This window comes from Balaenoptera borealis, assembly GCF_965194805.1.
Source record: "Balaenoptera borealis genome assembly, chromosome: X".
Taxonomy (NCBI): domain Eukaryota; kingdom Metazoa; phylum Chordata; class Mammalia; order Artiodactyla; family Balaenopteridae; genus Balaenoptera; species Balaenoptera borealis.
This window is the reverse complement of record NC_138881.1, coordinates 1,400,425-1,416,579: the sequence shown is the minus strand read 5'-3', so window position 1 is coordinate 1,416,579 and position 16,155 is coordinate 1,400,425. Positions and strand designations below refer to the sequence as shown.

General features: G+C 50.9%; 1 protein-coding gene across 1 annotated transcript in view; it reads right to left on the bottom strand.

Annotated features, from left to right (window-relative positions):
* Positions 1-599: 599 nt before the first annotated feature.
* ASMT (acetylserotonin O-methyltransferase) overlaps positions 600-16,155 on the bottom strand; it is a 45,515-nt gene continuing 29,959 nt past the window's right edge. The window contains exons 9-11 of the mRNA XM_082377804.1: positions 13,609-15,852; positions 2,669-10,112; positions 600-2,451 (exon numbers count right to left, since the gene is read on the bottom strand). Coding sequence (XP_082233930.1) covers positions 15,732-15,852 — 121 coding nt within the window. The 3' untranslated portion in view covers positions 600-2,451; positions 2,669-10,112; positions 13,609-15,731. The remainder of the gene's footprint in view (positions 2,452-2,668; positions 10,113-13,608; positions 15,853-16,155) is intronic.

Sequence of the window (16,155 nt, the reverse complement as noted above, 5' to 3'; positions counted from 1 at the left end):
CTGATTAGACGAGGCCCACCCACCCTGGGGAAGACCACCTGCTTCACTCAGTCCACTGATTCACATGCCCATCTCATCCAGAGACACCCTCCCAGACACACCCAGAATCACATTTGACCAGCTGTCTGGGCCCCTGTGAGCTATAAAGCTAAGTTGACGCATCGAATTAACCATCACAGCTGGTGAGCGGCAGCAATACCCGTGTGGAGGGGGAGAAACAGAGTGGCCCCTCCAGGTCTCTCTGCAGAGCCAGCCAGGAGAGGCTCGTGGCTCTGCGGCTCTTCTTGGGAACATCAGCCTGCAAGGCGAGGTCAGGGCGCTCACACCCTCCTGTCTCGACAGGATCTGCGAGCCCCCCATGCAGACATCGTCCCAAGCTGGCAGGAAGGTGAGGAAGCCTCTGTCGTTCCTCTCTCCGTGTGGCCTGTTCCAAACGCCTGTCGGTAATAAATCCCCATCAAAAGGAAAGAAGCCATTGCATCTGGGCACTTTGATGAAAACCCATTTTCCTCGCAGGGACTCATCCAGACTATATCAATGTGCAGAATTCAAAAGAAATCATTCTCCTTTCCCTCGGAGAGATGCAGCCTAGGGAAACAAAGACCTACAGGGTCAGCTCCTGGGGTCCCTTCCTATTTACTTCACTCCTCAGAAATCCTTAGAATCCTTAGAATTCCTATAAACAAGGGGTCGCGTTTGCAGGTGAATTGGGACTATCTTGCCTGGCTGGTATTCATACGGTAATGGAGGATTTTCTTCCCGCTAAATAAAGCACATCTGATGCAAACCATCCCTGTTCCTTCCGCTTCGTTTGTCCTCGGATGTTTCTGGAATCTAACCCGGGTTTGTAGGCAAGATTGAGGTGAAGACGATAGTTACCCCTGGTGACCCCCAACCGGATAATCCAGGAAGATGTCATCTTGAGATCTTTCAATTCATCCCATGTGCAGAGACCCTGTTTCCAAACACGGTCACATTCACAGGTTCTGGAGATAAGGATGTGAGCACGCTTGGGGGGACCCCCATTGAACCCAGGCCATGCTAGTATTGCCATATTGTAACCACATAATCGATCAATGAATTTGGGTTGTCCACAGCAACCCAAACGGCCAGCACACAAGATGGACAACCCTTCCTCCAAAGACCCAGAATGGAAATTAATCTCAGAAACACACCTGCCCCTGAATTTATACCTTCCTGGAAGTGACAAGCTCGTGACTGCACGAAACCTCCGTATAAGCAGGTACGGCGAGACACTCATTTTCTGCTTATTTTTATAAATTCCCAGACCTAGGTCGGAGGTAATAGATTTCCTTTTCCTCAGCATCTCTGTATATAAATAACCTTGCTTATTCAGGGGTAAAAATAGCAGCCTGGATGGGATCGTTCAAACAGAAACAGCGAAGGAGAAGAAAATGAAATATGCAGACTCCAAAGGTTAAAAACTGTGGGGGAAAAACCTGAAAGAGCACATACGCAGTCACAAAAGAAACAGTGTGACAAGAAGTGTCTGCTCTGGAAGTAAGCATGCGGGAGAACAGGAAGCACTCAGGTGCGCTGGGGGCTCATGAACCAACACAGGTAGATGCAGGGGGTCTCCTCCACCCCATCATTGCCTCCCTCACCTGGGGAAGGTCGTCTGGACCATCCAGGCTCTCTGTAAACCAGGGATTGGATATGGATTTGGACGCTGCATCAAGGTTCCCAAGACCCCCCAGGATTGACAGACAACTGTCTGGAAGGACTCAGGCTCATTACCAGGTGGAACTCATGGTCATGGTTTAGTCCCATGAACGGATACACAGCAAAATCAGCGAAGGGAAAGCTGTGCGGGGTGGATCCTGGGGGGAACGAGGTGCAAGCTTCCAGGGTCCTGTCCCTGTGGAGTCGCACGGGATGCACTGAAGTCCTCAAGCGACGAGTCGTGACCACGCGTGTGAGATGCTGTCGCCAGGGAATTTTAACTGAATATAGTAGCGCTCAAACACTGTGACTGTGCCCCCAGGGGACACTTGGCAATGTCTGCGGACATTTTTGGTTTTCACCACTGGGGAGGCGGAGCTCCTGGCACCTGGCGGGTGGAGACCAGGAAAGCTGCTCCTCACCCCACAGGGCCCGGGACGCCCCTCATCAGAGGGTCCTCCAGCCCCACATGTCAGCAGTGCTGAGGCTGAGAAACCCTGACCTAGCATGAGAGACTCTATCTATCATCTATTATCTATCTGTCTATCTATCTATCTATCATCTCATGTATCTATCCGTCCATCCATCCATCCATCCTGTCTTATCTACCCATATATCCTCTCTCTATATATAATCTATCCATCCATCCATGTCTATGTATCTATATATCTATCCATCCATCCATAACCTCTCTCTCCCCACCCATTTATCCATATATCTATCCATCTATCTATTCATCCATCTATCCATCCATATCTATCTATCTATCTGTCTATCTATCTATCATCTCATGTATCTATCCATCCATCCATCCATCCATCCATCCTGTCTTATCTACCCACATATCCTCTCTCTATATATAATCTATCTATCCATCCATCCATGTCTATGTATCTATATATCTATCCATCCATCCATCACCTCTCTCTCTCCCCACCCATTTATCCATATATCTATCCATCTATCTATTCATCCATCTATCCACCTACCTACCTATCTATCTATCTCAGTGGTTCATAACTGGGGATGACTTGGCCACCCAGAAGGACACTTGACAATGTCTGGGGACATTTTTGGTTGTTACAACTTTGGGGAGGATCCTACTGGCTTGTGGTGGGTGGAGACCAGGGAAGCTGCTCCACAGCCCACAGGACCCAGCACGCCCCACATCAGAGGGTCCTCCAGCCCCAATGTCAGTCGTGCTGAGGCTGAGACACCCTGTCTAGCATGAGAGACTTCCTATCTATCTATCCATCCATCCATCCATCTATCGATCTGTCTATGGCTGTGGTTCTAAACCAGGGATGACTTTGCCCCCAGGGGACATATGACAATGTCCAGAGACGTCTTTGGTGTCACACTGGAGGGAGGGGAGCTCCTGGCACCTGGCGGGTGGAGACCAGGGAAGCTGCTCCACACCCCGCAGGGCCCGGGACGCCCCACATCAGAGGGTCATCCAGCCCCAGACATCAGCCGTTAAAACTGCTCTAAGGAAGTCCTGCCACCATGAATTTTCAAAACATTCTTTGCTCTCAGTCTTTCCCAGACTTGGTACCAACGACATCTGGCACCTGAAAGGCTGCACATGCCCGGCTTGTCAGGAAAAGACTTTTAACGGGAAAACGCAGAGGTGGGTGGGAATGTGAAATTGGAAGAGGATGGCTGAGTTCAGGGGGAAGACGGTTTACAACTCAGACACGGAAAGGCCAGGAGGAAAGCGAGGAACAGAACGGAAAGCTCAGGGGAGCAGGTGCGCCGGGAAGTGGGCAGCGTGGATTCGTGTATTAATCCAAAGCAGGAAGCGAGGCTGCAGGGCGCCTCCCGGGGCAGCTGAGATGTTGGTCTGCGACGCCTCACGGGGAAGCCAGGGCTCACCTGGTCCAGCCTCACCTGCTCAGGAAGTCTCGTTAAAGTTGCTGAAAACGAACATGGGGGGCGTGAGCCACGGGCAACAGAAGCCAGAGCCGAGGAGGCAGGAAACACAGGCTGTGGGGAATCCAAGGTTGTCAACGGAGCCCCCCAAGGGGATCAAAAAGAGCCTCCCCGCCTCCTGCTCAGTTAGACACACACGACCGTCTCCTCCCCTTTCATCTGTCCCTTCATGGTCAGCAAATGTCATGGCCTTTGAAAAGCACAGGACCTGCCCTCCGTGGACCCCGTGTGGCCGTCCCCCAGGGAATGACCCACAAAGGGCCAAGCAAGAAGATGCCCTGAGTATCGCTCTCCGAATTCCCTCCTCCACCCTGCCCCCCCCCCCAGCCCCAGGCAGCCACTGACCTGCTTCCCGTCACTATGGCATTGATTGCATCGTTTAGAACTTTCTAAGCATGGGATTTCCAGACATTTACATTTTCCTAGAAATGGAACGACACCGTGTGTTCTTTGGGGTTCTGGCTGCTTTTAATCTGCATCATTATTTGGAGATTCTTTCACCTTGCTGCTTCTTACACTTTCGTGCCAGGGTATTTTTTTTTTTTTTTTGCTTTTGCTTTCTTTTTTTTTGAACGGCCCATTTCAATAAATCAAAGAGGTAGATTCCTAGAATGCATCCCCCCATCAATTCCACACAGTTAATCCCACACATTTTTAACTGTAAAAAATAAAATACTGTACTAAAAGAGATTGGAAGCTACGTTTATACTTTTATAAAGGAAGGCTTTTCTAAACATAATGGACAGAGGTAGGACACGGTGAACAGAGATTGGATGATTTGCTTTGCCATCAAATTAAAAATGGCAAATCAAAAAAACTTAAGTGGGAGGGATAAGTTGGGAGATTAGTATTGACGTATACACATGACTATATATAACACAGATAACTAATAAGAACCTACTGTATAGCACAGGGACCTCTACTCAATGCTCTGTAATGACCTATATGGGAAAAGAACCTAAAAAAAGAGTGAATACATGTATATGTATAACTGATTCACTTTGCTGTACACCTGAAACTAACACAGCACTGTAAATCAACTATACTGCAATAAAAAAATTTTTTAAATAAGTTAGGGACTTCCCTCGTGGCACAGTGGTTAAGAATCCGTCTGCCAATGCAGGGGACACGGGTTCGAGCCCTGGCCTGGGAAGATCCCACATGCCGCGGAGCAACTAAGCCCATGCGCCACAGCTACTGAGCCTGCACTCTAGAGCCCGGGAGCCACAACTACTGAGTCCACGTGCCACAACTACTGACATCTGTGTGCCTAGAGCCCGTGCTCTGCAACAAGAGAAGCCACCGCAATGAGAATCTGCGCACCACAAGGAAGAGTAGCCCCCACTCGCCACAACTAGAGAAAGCCCGCGTGCAGCAACGAAGACCCAACGCAGCCAAACATAAATAAATAAATAAATAAATATTTTTTTAAAAAAGGTTAAAAAAAACTTAAGTGGCAAATTACAAACTGACTGGAAACGGGCAAAGCAGGCAAACAGGCTTTTTGTACAAACACAGAGTCATCACGCTTTGCACGCAGGCCAGGACTCATATTTTTCCAGCTGAAACCCACCCTCCTTCAAGTATTTATCAATAGGTAAAGTGCCTCAGAAACACACAGTAATTAGCCCTGCGTGGAGGGTAACGGAGGCTTTTCTGATCCTTTCTTCCTTTCCCTACATCCTGATGTCTTCCACAGGGCCTGTCTTCACTTTTGCTGTTTGAAGCCACTTGTGTTATTTCCGCGAGAGCCTCGTTCCTTGTCAGCGGAGACTCTGCTCTCCGGCAGCCCCGGGACCTGGCTGTCACGTCCAGCCAGCCTCCTCCGGGCACGATTTGGATGGTTTCCGGAGTACCGAGCGCTGTGTGTGGAGCACCTGCTCGGGAGGTGGGCAGCCGGGATGGGGGTGGGGTGTCTCTGCACGTGAAAACGCACCTGGGGAAAGGTGACTGCTAGCAGCGGCCGGCGGTCCAAGGCTGTGGTTTCCGCTTTCTTTTTCTTTTTTAATTAATTAATTTATTTATTTATTTATTTATTTTTGGCTGCGTTGGGTCTTCACTGCTGCGCGCGGGCTTTCTCTAGTTGTAGCGAGTGGGGGCTTCTCTTGTTGCGGAGCACGGGCTCTAGGTGCGCGGGCTTCAGTAGTTGTGGCACACGGACTCAGTAGTTGTGGCTCGCGGGCTCTAGAGCGCAGGCTCAGTAGTTGTGGCGCACGGGCTTAGCTGCTCCGCGGCATGTGGGATCTTCCCGGACCAGGGCTCGAACTCGTGCCCCCTGCGTTGGCAGGCGGATTCTTAACCACTGCGCCACCAGGGAAGTCCCTGTGGTTTCCTCTTGGTGCAGCCTGGTCCCCGGTACACGACAGGGAAAAGTCCAGCAAGGCTGCATGTAGCCCGGGGCCTAAATGATGCAGATAAAGAGGAGGGGGCGGGGGCATGGGGGTCGGGCGGGCAGCCCTACTCAGCTGGCATGGGGAGAGGACCCCCGCTCGGGAAGCAGCACTTAACCCAAAAGCCAGCGTCGGCACGAACAAGCCACACGGGGGTGTGCTCTGGGCGGAAGGGATCCAAATCCTATTATTTTTACAAATCCTCCCGGTTTCCCAAAGTTCTTAGAATAAGCAGTGTCACGTTTATCGTCATACAAATGACCTGTCACCTTTTACTTCAAAAAGCATAAAAAGCGATAAAAGCCGAAAGGGAGTTGATTCTTTTCACAGGACAAATTAAGCAGAAGAGGCCAACGCATCCGACGGAAGCCAAGGCAAGGTCGAGGAACTGGGAATTCATCTGAGGAAAAAAATACCTGGGGCCGATAATCCCGTAAAAAGTTAACTCTGCTAGTTATGGCAGAAACGCAAATGAGACTTCACATGTCATAAAGACTAATGCGGACTCTTCGGTGCAATGGTCCCTCCGACTTGACTGGCACAGTCTTTCTGGGTGGAAGTTTGTCCACATACATGAGTCTTGGGTCCTCAGAGCTGAGTCGGAAATCAGTATTTTAGAGTTATTCCTCAAGCCCATATGGATCAAACCAGTGTCACTGTCGGTGGCTTTCTGGGACCGGCACACTCTGTATGATTTATCATCTGCCTGTGGGATGAACAGTCTCAGCCCTGAATCATCCCCAGCGACCACACCTGAGGGTTCCACATCCCCTCCTGGGGCCCAGCCTGGGGTCTGGCTTGGAACCCGTTTACTGAATGAATCAATCAATCCATCAATGATTCAATGAGTGAGGACATCCATAGGTTATTTACAGTGAAAAGAGTCAGAAATGACCTAAATGTCCTACCAAAAGAGAAGCAATTCAATGTACTTACACAGCCATCAAAAATCACATGGTTAAGGAAAGTTTCAGAATGTGGAGGAAAGACCCTAATAAAATACTAAACAGACATGATCAGTCTATTTTTAAATGTTTGCTGCCTAGCAAAGAAATACACCAATTATAACTAGTGGTCATCACCAAGAAGTGCAATTTTTAAGCATACTATCTTTTTCCTAACTCTTATTGATAATCCCCAATTTTTGTTTTAAATTATAAAGAAAAAAACCATGCACTTTCAAAGCGGCTTTGTAGTTTCTTGCATTAAGTAACTGAAATTTATCTGACGCCTACGTTACACAAGAACTGGCCTTGACATCTCCGCATGTCCTGTCCCCGGGGGCCCCAGGTGGGCCAGGCAGCGGGCAGCCTGGGTGGGTGTGCCCTGCACCTCGCTCCCACATGTCTGGCTCCGTTGCTATGTCAGCTGTCCCGTCTGAGGCTCTTTTTCCTCTCTCTGCCCCCTCTCATCCATAACTTCAGCCACGCCAGACAACTTCCCCGCCGGAAACGTTTCCTCCCGTCTACGCCAAGGCCATGTGCTGCCTAGGCTCTCCCTCCTCGCCCATTCCACCTAGAAGCAGCGGGGGACTCAGCTTCCCCCCAGGTAATGAGCCAGGAGGACCTGATTTTCTGAGGTTGGGAGCGGGGGGAGGGTGGACCTTGTGTCCGCCCCTCATTTATTGTCTCTCCAGGGGAGCACTGATGTTTATTTCCTTCCTGGAAAACCATGCTTTCAACAAAACATTTCTACTAGTGCCTTCCCATCCAAAGGACCAAAATATTCCCCAGGGTTACACAGTACCGCTTCACAAGCCGTCCCTCTGGTGCTGGACCAACTCCATGGAAACCAGAAGCTGAATCCCTCTGTCCACAGCCTTTTATCTCCTTTCCATACACACTTGACATTAGGTTTGGGGGCCGTAGACTTTAAATAAAAGCTGGAGTTGTCTGTCTTAGCCGCAGGACCCCGTTTTCCCCGCTCCAGAATTTTCATTATCCCCTTCCACCTAAGCTCAAATGGGGACGCAGAGCCCAGGCTGGCTTGATTTGGAAAAACAAAGAACTGTGACATGTCCCTTAAAACAGTCCACACATCACCCCTCTTCCACGTAGCAATCGGGTGACTTCCGGTCATGCCATGACCGTCAGACCCCAGCCCCACCACCAGCACCCCCAGGCTCAAAGCTCAGGGCTGAAGCTCACTTCCAGCAAGTCAGTGACAGTCTGTGCCTCGGTTTCCCCATCTGTAAGGTGAGGATAAGGATGCCTGCCTTGGGGGGAGGTTGATAATGAAAATAATGAATAAAATATGGAAAGCATGCAGGAGGGTGCCCTGCACAGACTAGCACTTTAAAAAATATTATTAATCATTATTAGAATAATTCTATAATCCCAAGGGGGAAAATTGCTTCCTGAGATTACACATCTCATTATGTGTTTAGCCAGACATAGAGAACAGACTTATAGTTGCCAAGGCGGGTGTGGTGGGGAGGGAAGGATTGGGAATTTGGGGTCAGCAGATGCAAACTATTATATATAGGATGGATATACAACAAGGTCCTACTGTACAGCACAGGGCACTCTACTCAATATCCTGTGATAAAACATCATGGAAAGGAATATAAAGAAATATATCAGGTGTTCTGAACCCTGTGTTATTAAAAACCAAAAAAAAACCAAGAAAGCAAGAAGAGAGAAATAAACAGAACAGGGAGAGAGGGGAAGGAAGGAAGGAAGGAAGGAAGGAAGGAAGGAAGGAAGGAAGAAGAAAAAGAAAGAAAGAGAGAAAGTTGAGTGAGGATTGGCAAACTCCATTGAAGAATGTAGGGGAAATTCATACCCAATTTAGGAAGATTTATACTCAAAAATTTTTTTTAATTCAGACTTTAATTCAGTCGTGTGGAATACCTCTTTCCATGGCCACCTGGAATAAATGAGGTGTCTCTGTAGTTGGGGGAAAAAAAATGCACAGAGATGCCAAGTATTTGAATAAATTGTAACATTGTAAAAAAAAAATTGTGTTTAGAACACATAGGTTGCCTATACTTATAGACAGACCACAGAATAAGCTTTCAGATTATACAGAGACAGCAATGTGGTCAGGGGTTAAAGACACAGATATAGTCCTATCATCCCGGACACACACAGGTGTAGACACACACGCAGGGTCATAAATACAGACCCGGAGATATCTACAGACGGGCGCCATCCTTGGATTATGTATCATAGAACCAGGTATAAACAGATGCTGTATAATTACAGAAGTAATACATGTAGTCACACACTGGTCCGGTCTCCACGTAAAACAGCAGGACAATTACTAGAAGTCATAAGTCAGACACGAGTAGATGGGAAGCCACTTCCGACCCAGAATCCCCGGCAGAGCGATCGCCCCGAGCGCCACAACCAGGCATCTTTCTTGGGGAACTGCACCAGTTTGACATTCAATCCCCCCCCACCCCCCACCCCGGCGCAAAGGCGCCGAGATGCTCTGGGAGGTTACCTCCCGAGAGGTACCTGGCCAGCCCGGAGCACCTGTGTGTTTCCCACTGTGCCGCCTCCCCAGCGATGCCCAGGTGCTTTAAGTGGCACGGTCATCATCGTTGGAAAAGCCGCTCGGGTCTCCTCCCATGGTGGGGGGAAGGAGGGGGGCCCCCCCCGCAGGCCAACCTCCTTCTGTGGATGACGAGGACCACCTTCCGGCCCCCGCCGCCCACGCTAAGGGTCGTGATGCGTCCTCGAGGCGGATTCCACCGGGCCAGGGTGTCCGAATGCCCTCACATGACACATCCACTGATGGAAAATGTAACCATCGCAAGCCCAGGAAGAGGGTTGCCGGGTAGAAGCAGCAGCGAGGCCAAGGCACAGGTGACAGGTTTCCATCACGTTCGCCGAGGCACAGGTGACAGGTCTCCATCACGTTCGCCGAGGCACAGGTGACAGGTCTCCATCACGTTCGCCGAGGCGCAGGTGACAGGTCTCCATCACGTTCGCCGAGGCGCAGGTGACAGGTCTCCATCACGTTCGCCGAGGCGCAGGTGACAGGTCTCCATCACGTTCGCCGAGGCGCAGGTGACAGGTTTCCATCACGTTCGCCGAGGCGCAGGTGACAGATTTCCATCACGTTCGCTGAAGCACAGGTGACAGATTTCCATCACGTTCGCTGAAACGAGCCAGGGAGCCGACCCCATGTCCCTCCCTCTACGGACGCTCCCGTGCTGTGCTTTGTGGCCCAATTCTCGACGCCACCGAACGAATTCTCCGGAAATTGTCACGCCCGGAAATCTCAGGTAAGCAGCTCAGTGGAGAGGAAAGGAAAGACAGGGGCGGGGACACAGGGAAGCCTCCTCCTGGCTAACCGGGGTTGTGCTGTCTCAGCACAGACGTGTTAAAGGGGCCGGGGAGGCTGTCAGCACGGCAGGCCTCACCAGGGGAACATCTGTTTGCAGACACTCATCGAAGCCTTCCCTCCGTGATGACTTTCTAGGGACCACGGGTCGACCGAGCAGGTGGACGGGATGATGGGGCAGGAGCGCCCCCTGCTGTCCGTCGGGACACCTGCTCGCTCCCACCTGGGACGCGGCTTCCGGGACAGGGCACCTGTGTCCCCCAGCCCCCCGCCACCCCTACCTGCGCAGGTTCCTCTCACCTAGCGGGGTGGGGTCACCTGCTTTCAGGTCTCGCAGGGGCTCAGCTCCTCAGGGCAGCTCAGCGACCCCCGCTACCTTGTCTGTGGCCCCTTCCCCACTGCTAGGACCCCCTCCTCACTCCAGGTGCCCTCCCCTGGGGGCCCTGAGCCAGCCTCCCTGGGGGACAGGGGTTCACAGGCACTTGTCTCCCCCTGTGCTCTGGCTGCAGAGGGGAGACTGGACGTGCTCTGCCCCACGAGGGCGTTCCCCACCCCCATCTGCAGGTACGCCCACCTGGAGCCCACCTCACACCTGCTAAGGAGGGGAAACTCCAGGGGCCAGACGGGGTCACCCACCCTCATGCCACCCTTCCGCGCTCCTGCTGCTTCTCCCAAGGCAGGTAGCAGGAATCCCAGCTTCCGCTCCCGGGGGGGGCGGGGGGGGGGGTGGAACTGTCTGTCCCCTGTTCTCGGTCCTCTGTCTGCACAGGTTACCCGCCTGTCCTCCAAAGCCAGCAGCTTCCTTCTCTGGCCTGGGTCATCGCGTCTGCACTGAGGGGAATGTGCCTACAGTCCTTTATAGGGGATTTGTTTTCATGATGGAGAAAAGACACAACATCAAAGTGACCATTGTTAAGTGTACAGCTCAGTGGTCTTGAGTATATTCACGTTGTACAACCTTCCCCGGCGTCATCTCCAGAACTCTTTCATCTGCCCAGACTGAAACTGTCACCATTAAACACCCACTCCCCAGCCCCAGGCACCCACCCTCCTCCTCTGTCTCTATGGATTTGACTCCACTAGGGACCTCACATAAGTGGAAGCCTACAGGACTTGTCCTTCTGTGACTGCCTTGTGTCACTGAGCCTCACGTCCTCAAGGTCCATCCACGTTGTGGCCTGCGGCAGAATTTCCCTCCTTTTTTAGGACTGAGTAATATTCCACTGTGTGGATGGACCACATTCTGTGTGTCCATCACCCATGCATGAACATTTACATTTACGGACGTTTACAGTCCATGTTTTGGCCGTTGTGAATAACGCTGCAGTGAACATGGGTGTGCAAATACCTCTCTGAGTTTCTGCTCTCAATTCTTTTGGGTAAATACTCAAAGGCTGCATTTTATGGTAGTTTGGTGTTTAACTATTTGAGAAACCTCCATTCTGTTCTCTGAGGCAGCAACACCATTTTACATTCTCACCAGCATTGCACAAGTGTTCACGTTTCTCTATATCCTCACCAACACTTGTTATTTTCTGGGGTCTTTTCTGATAGTAGCCATCCTGAGAGATGTGAACCTGTTTATGATTAATTTTGGAATCTATTTTCCCAACTGAAGTCTCCTATACTAATTAGGTTTTGATTTGCTGGTAGCTTAATGACTTGGGTGGCGGGTCAGGTATCTGGAGGATGGTTTTACTATTAATGACAAATTTTTAAAGCAATTTCTACTTTTCCAAAGCTAACCATTCTGTAGCCATGTCCATCTATAAGCATCATGAAGATCACTTATTATTCTAAAAAGTAAAATAATGTTCATAGCTGCACTATTTACAATAGCCAGGACATGGAAGCCACCTAAATGCCCATCGACAGAAGAAGAGATAAATAAAGAAGATGTGGTACATATACACAATGGAATATGACTCAGCCATAAACAAGAATGAAATCATGCCATTTGCAGCAACGTGGATGGACCTAGAGACTGTCATACTAGGTGAAGTCAGTCACACAAAGAAAAATATCATATGATGTCACTTATCTGTGGAATCTAAAATATGGCACAGGGACTTCCCTGGCGGTCCAGCGGTTAAGACTCCGCACTCCCAATGCAGGCAGCCTGGTGTTCGATCCCTGGTCGGGGAACTAGATCCTGCATGCCGCAACTAAAGATCCCGTGTGCCGCAACTAAGACCTGGCGCAGCCAAATAAATACATAAATAAATATATATATATATATATATATTTTAAAAACCCTACTATACAGATTTACATTTGTTAAGGAATCACATTAGAAAATTTAAAATAAACGGTGCCAAGGTATTGTCTAGCTGATGATGGCCCTTTGAAATTCTGACAACGTCCAAATAATATCCGTTTGTACAGCCTGGCACTGAAGAAGCTACTTGCTTCCTTCCTACATGGGTCAGCGTCTTGGAGATCATAGACGAGACATTCCTACAGCGTGGGCTCGGCCAAGGGGAATCCCCAAGGGAGGGGGGTGCACCCCCCCCACCCCCAGGTCTCGAAGACCAAGGGAAAGAGCTGCTCAGTTTGGGGAGAAGAACCCAGGAAAACCCTGCTAGGCAGCAGCCCCTTCTCACGCACTGGCCGACGCCCCCTCCCCGAAATCAGGCAGTTACAGAGCCAGGTAGGTGTCAATCACATGGGCACAGGGCAGCCCAGAGATGAATCCCAGTGGATCTGGAGGACCCCGTAAGCCATCTCCGGCACAGTTTCATCACCAGCGTCTCCACGGGCCAGGGGTTGGGGGTGACAGTCCCACCCTGGTGCATAGTTCCAAACAGGACAGTCTCTGCTCCTTCGCAAGCGTCTCCCTGCATGCATTTGCACAAGCCCGGCAAGTCCATTTTTGCACACTCGGCCCCAGGGGTCCCATGAGATCCTAGGCGTGAAAGCTTTGTAAAAGAGGAGCGTTTTGGGTGTGCCTACTGCCGTCTCCCTTCAATACCGTATTTCCCTTCAATGCTTTTCCCATAGACACGGTCGTTCTGCAGGAGTGAAAAAAGCCAGAAAGGCCAATTTTTGTTTTAATTTTTAAAAAATATTTATTTATTTATGTGGCCGCGCTGGGTCTTAGTTTGCGGCAGGCGGGATCGTCACCGCGGCGTGTGGGATCCAGTTCCCTGACCAGGGATCGAACCCGAGGCCCCTGCATTGGGAGCCCGGAGTCTAAACCACTGGACTGCCAGGGAAGTCCCTTTTTTAAATTTTTAAAATGACTTTTTATTGGAGTATAGTTACTTTCCAGTGCTGTGTTAGCTTCTGCTGTAAGGAACCGTTAACTTACATGGATGGATGCATTCGGCCCCTGCACACAAAGGGGTTCTACTTTGTGCAGACTTGGGGCCCCAAGTCTGGAGGATGCAGGAGGAATTGCAATGACCCAGGCAGCGGCAAACACGTTCTTTGGGAAATGTTCATCAGTTCAGCATACATCGTCGTCCCCCGTGGAAGCTAACACGTCAGAGAAACAAAAGAGAAGGGGTATTCGTTTTCTGTGACAACCTTGTACAAGAACTGTGTTGTTGTTTTTTTTTTTTAATCCAAAGGATTCATGCCGTGCTGTGTGTTTCAGCAGCTTTTCTTCTAAACAAGCTGACCGGGACCTTCCATATCACCGCTGACCACGCAAATTCTTCACTGGGGCAGAAAACCTCCAGAAAGAGGTGGTGTTTCCGGCAATGGCTCGAGGGCCCTGCTGCGAGAGATGCAGCCGGCCCTACTGTACGTTTATATCCACCCGGCCCAGGGTGTCTCTCCGCGGGACAGGGTGCTGGCGGGGGGCAGTGTCCCCTCCCTTAGAACCTGGAGAATGATGCCTTTTATTCTTACTTTGTAATCGCCCTTCACGGGGGAAAATGATGAAAAGGTACTTGTTTTCGTGAAACCTAACATTTTCGGAGGCAAAGGCGTAAAGTGGGGGCGTCTTCTCCGTTTAGGGCCACCCCAGCCTCCTCTGGTCCGTGGAGCCAACGTCCATTAAACCGCCCAACAGCGCCATCTGCTGGCAGACAGGCATCCCGGTCCTGCCCCAAGTGGTCCAGCGTCGCCGTGGCAACAGGAGGACGTCTGCCTCCAAGGCTCCAGGCTGTCCTGAGAGGTATTTGCGAAGAAGCCAGAGCAGGTGATTCCTGGCGCCCTGGAGGGTCCTCCCTGCTGAGTCCACACGGCCCCTCCCCAGGCCACGGAGCTGGACCAACGCTGGGGAGCACAGTCTGGGACCAGCAGCTGGCTTTCCATCATCTTCTGAAGAAGGTCCTCTTTCTCTTCCTACCCCCACGAAGACAGCGTGACCCTCCCAGAGCCCTCGGCTCGGGAGGACTCTTAAGAAATCAACGCACCCCTAAGAGCCAGTCCTGTCGTGACAGCCACGAGGATCGGGGAAGCTGCAGCGTGACCACATCCTGACCCAGTCTCTCGAGCCCGGCACCGTGGGCATCGGGGGCTGCTGGGCCCCTCTCGGATGTGGGGCACCCTGTGCGCTGTGGCGTGTTGCGCAGCAACACTGGTACCCAGTCACCAGCGGCCAGCAGCATCCTTCAGTCCAGCGTGACAGCCCAAGACGACTGAGACACTGCCGGGTGTGCCCCCAGCCGGGGGCGGGGGGCAAGATCACCCCAGCTGAGAGGCATTGGTTGGACGTATTCAAAGAATCACAGGGCATTTAAGACAAACTTTAGAGATTACCCAGTCCCGTCTGTTAAATTTGAAGGGTGAGGGTGCAGAGAAGGTAGGTGACGTGCCCGAGGTCAGCTTCCTGCTGGGTAGAAATTCCAGACCTGCAAAGCCATGCTCCTCCTGCTTCCGAGGGCTGCCCCTGGCTTCAGCATCATCGATGGCGTCCCTTGCAGAGTTCTGGCCATCCAGAGAAATATGCAAAGCGGCAGGTGCTGCGTTTGGATCTCGGAGACAAGGCGGGTGAGGGGCAGGGTGACCGTGGATGCTGTGGGCAGCGGCCCCGGTGCCAGGTCCCTCCCGGGCGTGGCTTCACCCAGGAAACATGGCGGCTTTATTTATTTTTGTAATTTTTTTTTTTAAAAAAAGAGCATAAATCAGCTCTCCTAAAAGAGCTGGGGAGAAATATGCGTGAGGGGGTCAGATTACAAGCTGGACTTCTCTGCATGTACCTTTCATCAGCATTTGGTTTTTGAATCATGCAAATGTGTTAGTCATCCAAGAATTAACACATAAAAAGCAAAGGCAAGCCCTAAACACTGGAAGCAAACCAAAGGCCATGAGAAGGCTGTGATTCGATTGGCAACATCACCTCCGGGCGACAACCATAGTTTCTGTGACCGTGGAGGCACCAATTCGTGGATATTCTAAACAGAAGAACTGCAGACAAGACACAGCACCGCCTGGCAGTTCCCTTGTTTGTAGTAACCTTGGTTTTGCTCCTTTGGAATGACGTCATGCACACAGCAGGACAAGGCAAGCAAGTAGTATTGATGATCTCAGGAACAAGGCTCCAGGTGTAGGACGCCACACGCGGACAAAGTTATACAAACTGAGTAACTGCCCGGTAATGCCCCTATGGATGGAAATGTGAATAATTCAGCATGTTCAATCCATTTCCTAGCTGTCTCCACGGAAGGGGTCTAGAAACACTGCCCTCCCAGCAATGGCAACTCCGCCTCTAAAACTGATTCCCCACTAACAGAACCACAGTTTCTGGGGAAAATGGATGATCCTGGAGAGGGAGAAGCAATTCAAAAGCCTGAGACGTGGTGATGTCCCAAAAGCAAGGAAACCTTCAGCGCTCGGCTGGGACTGTGAACATATCACACACAGAGGCTGTGCCCACGTCCTCATGGACCCTCAGGATGATGACCTC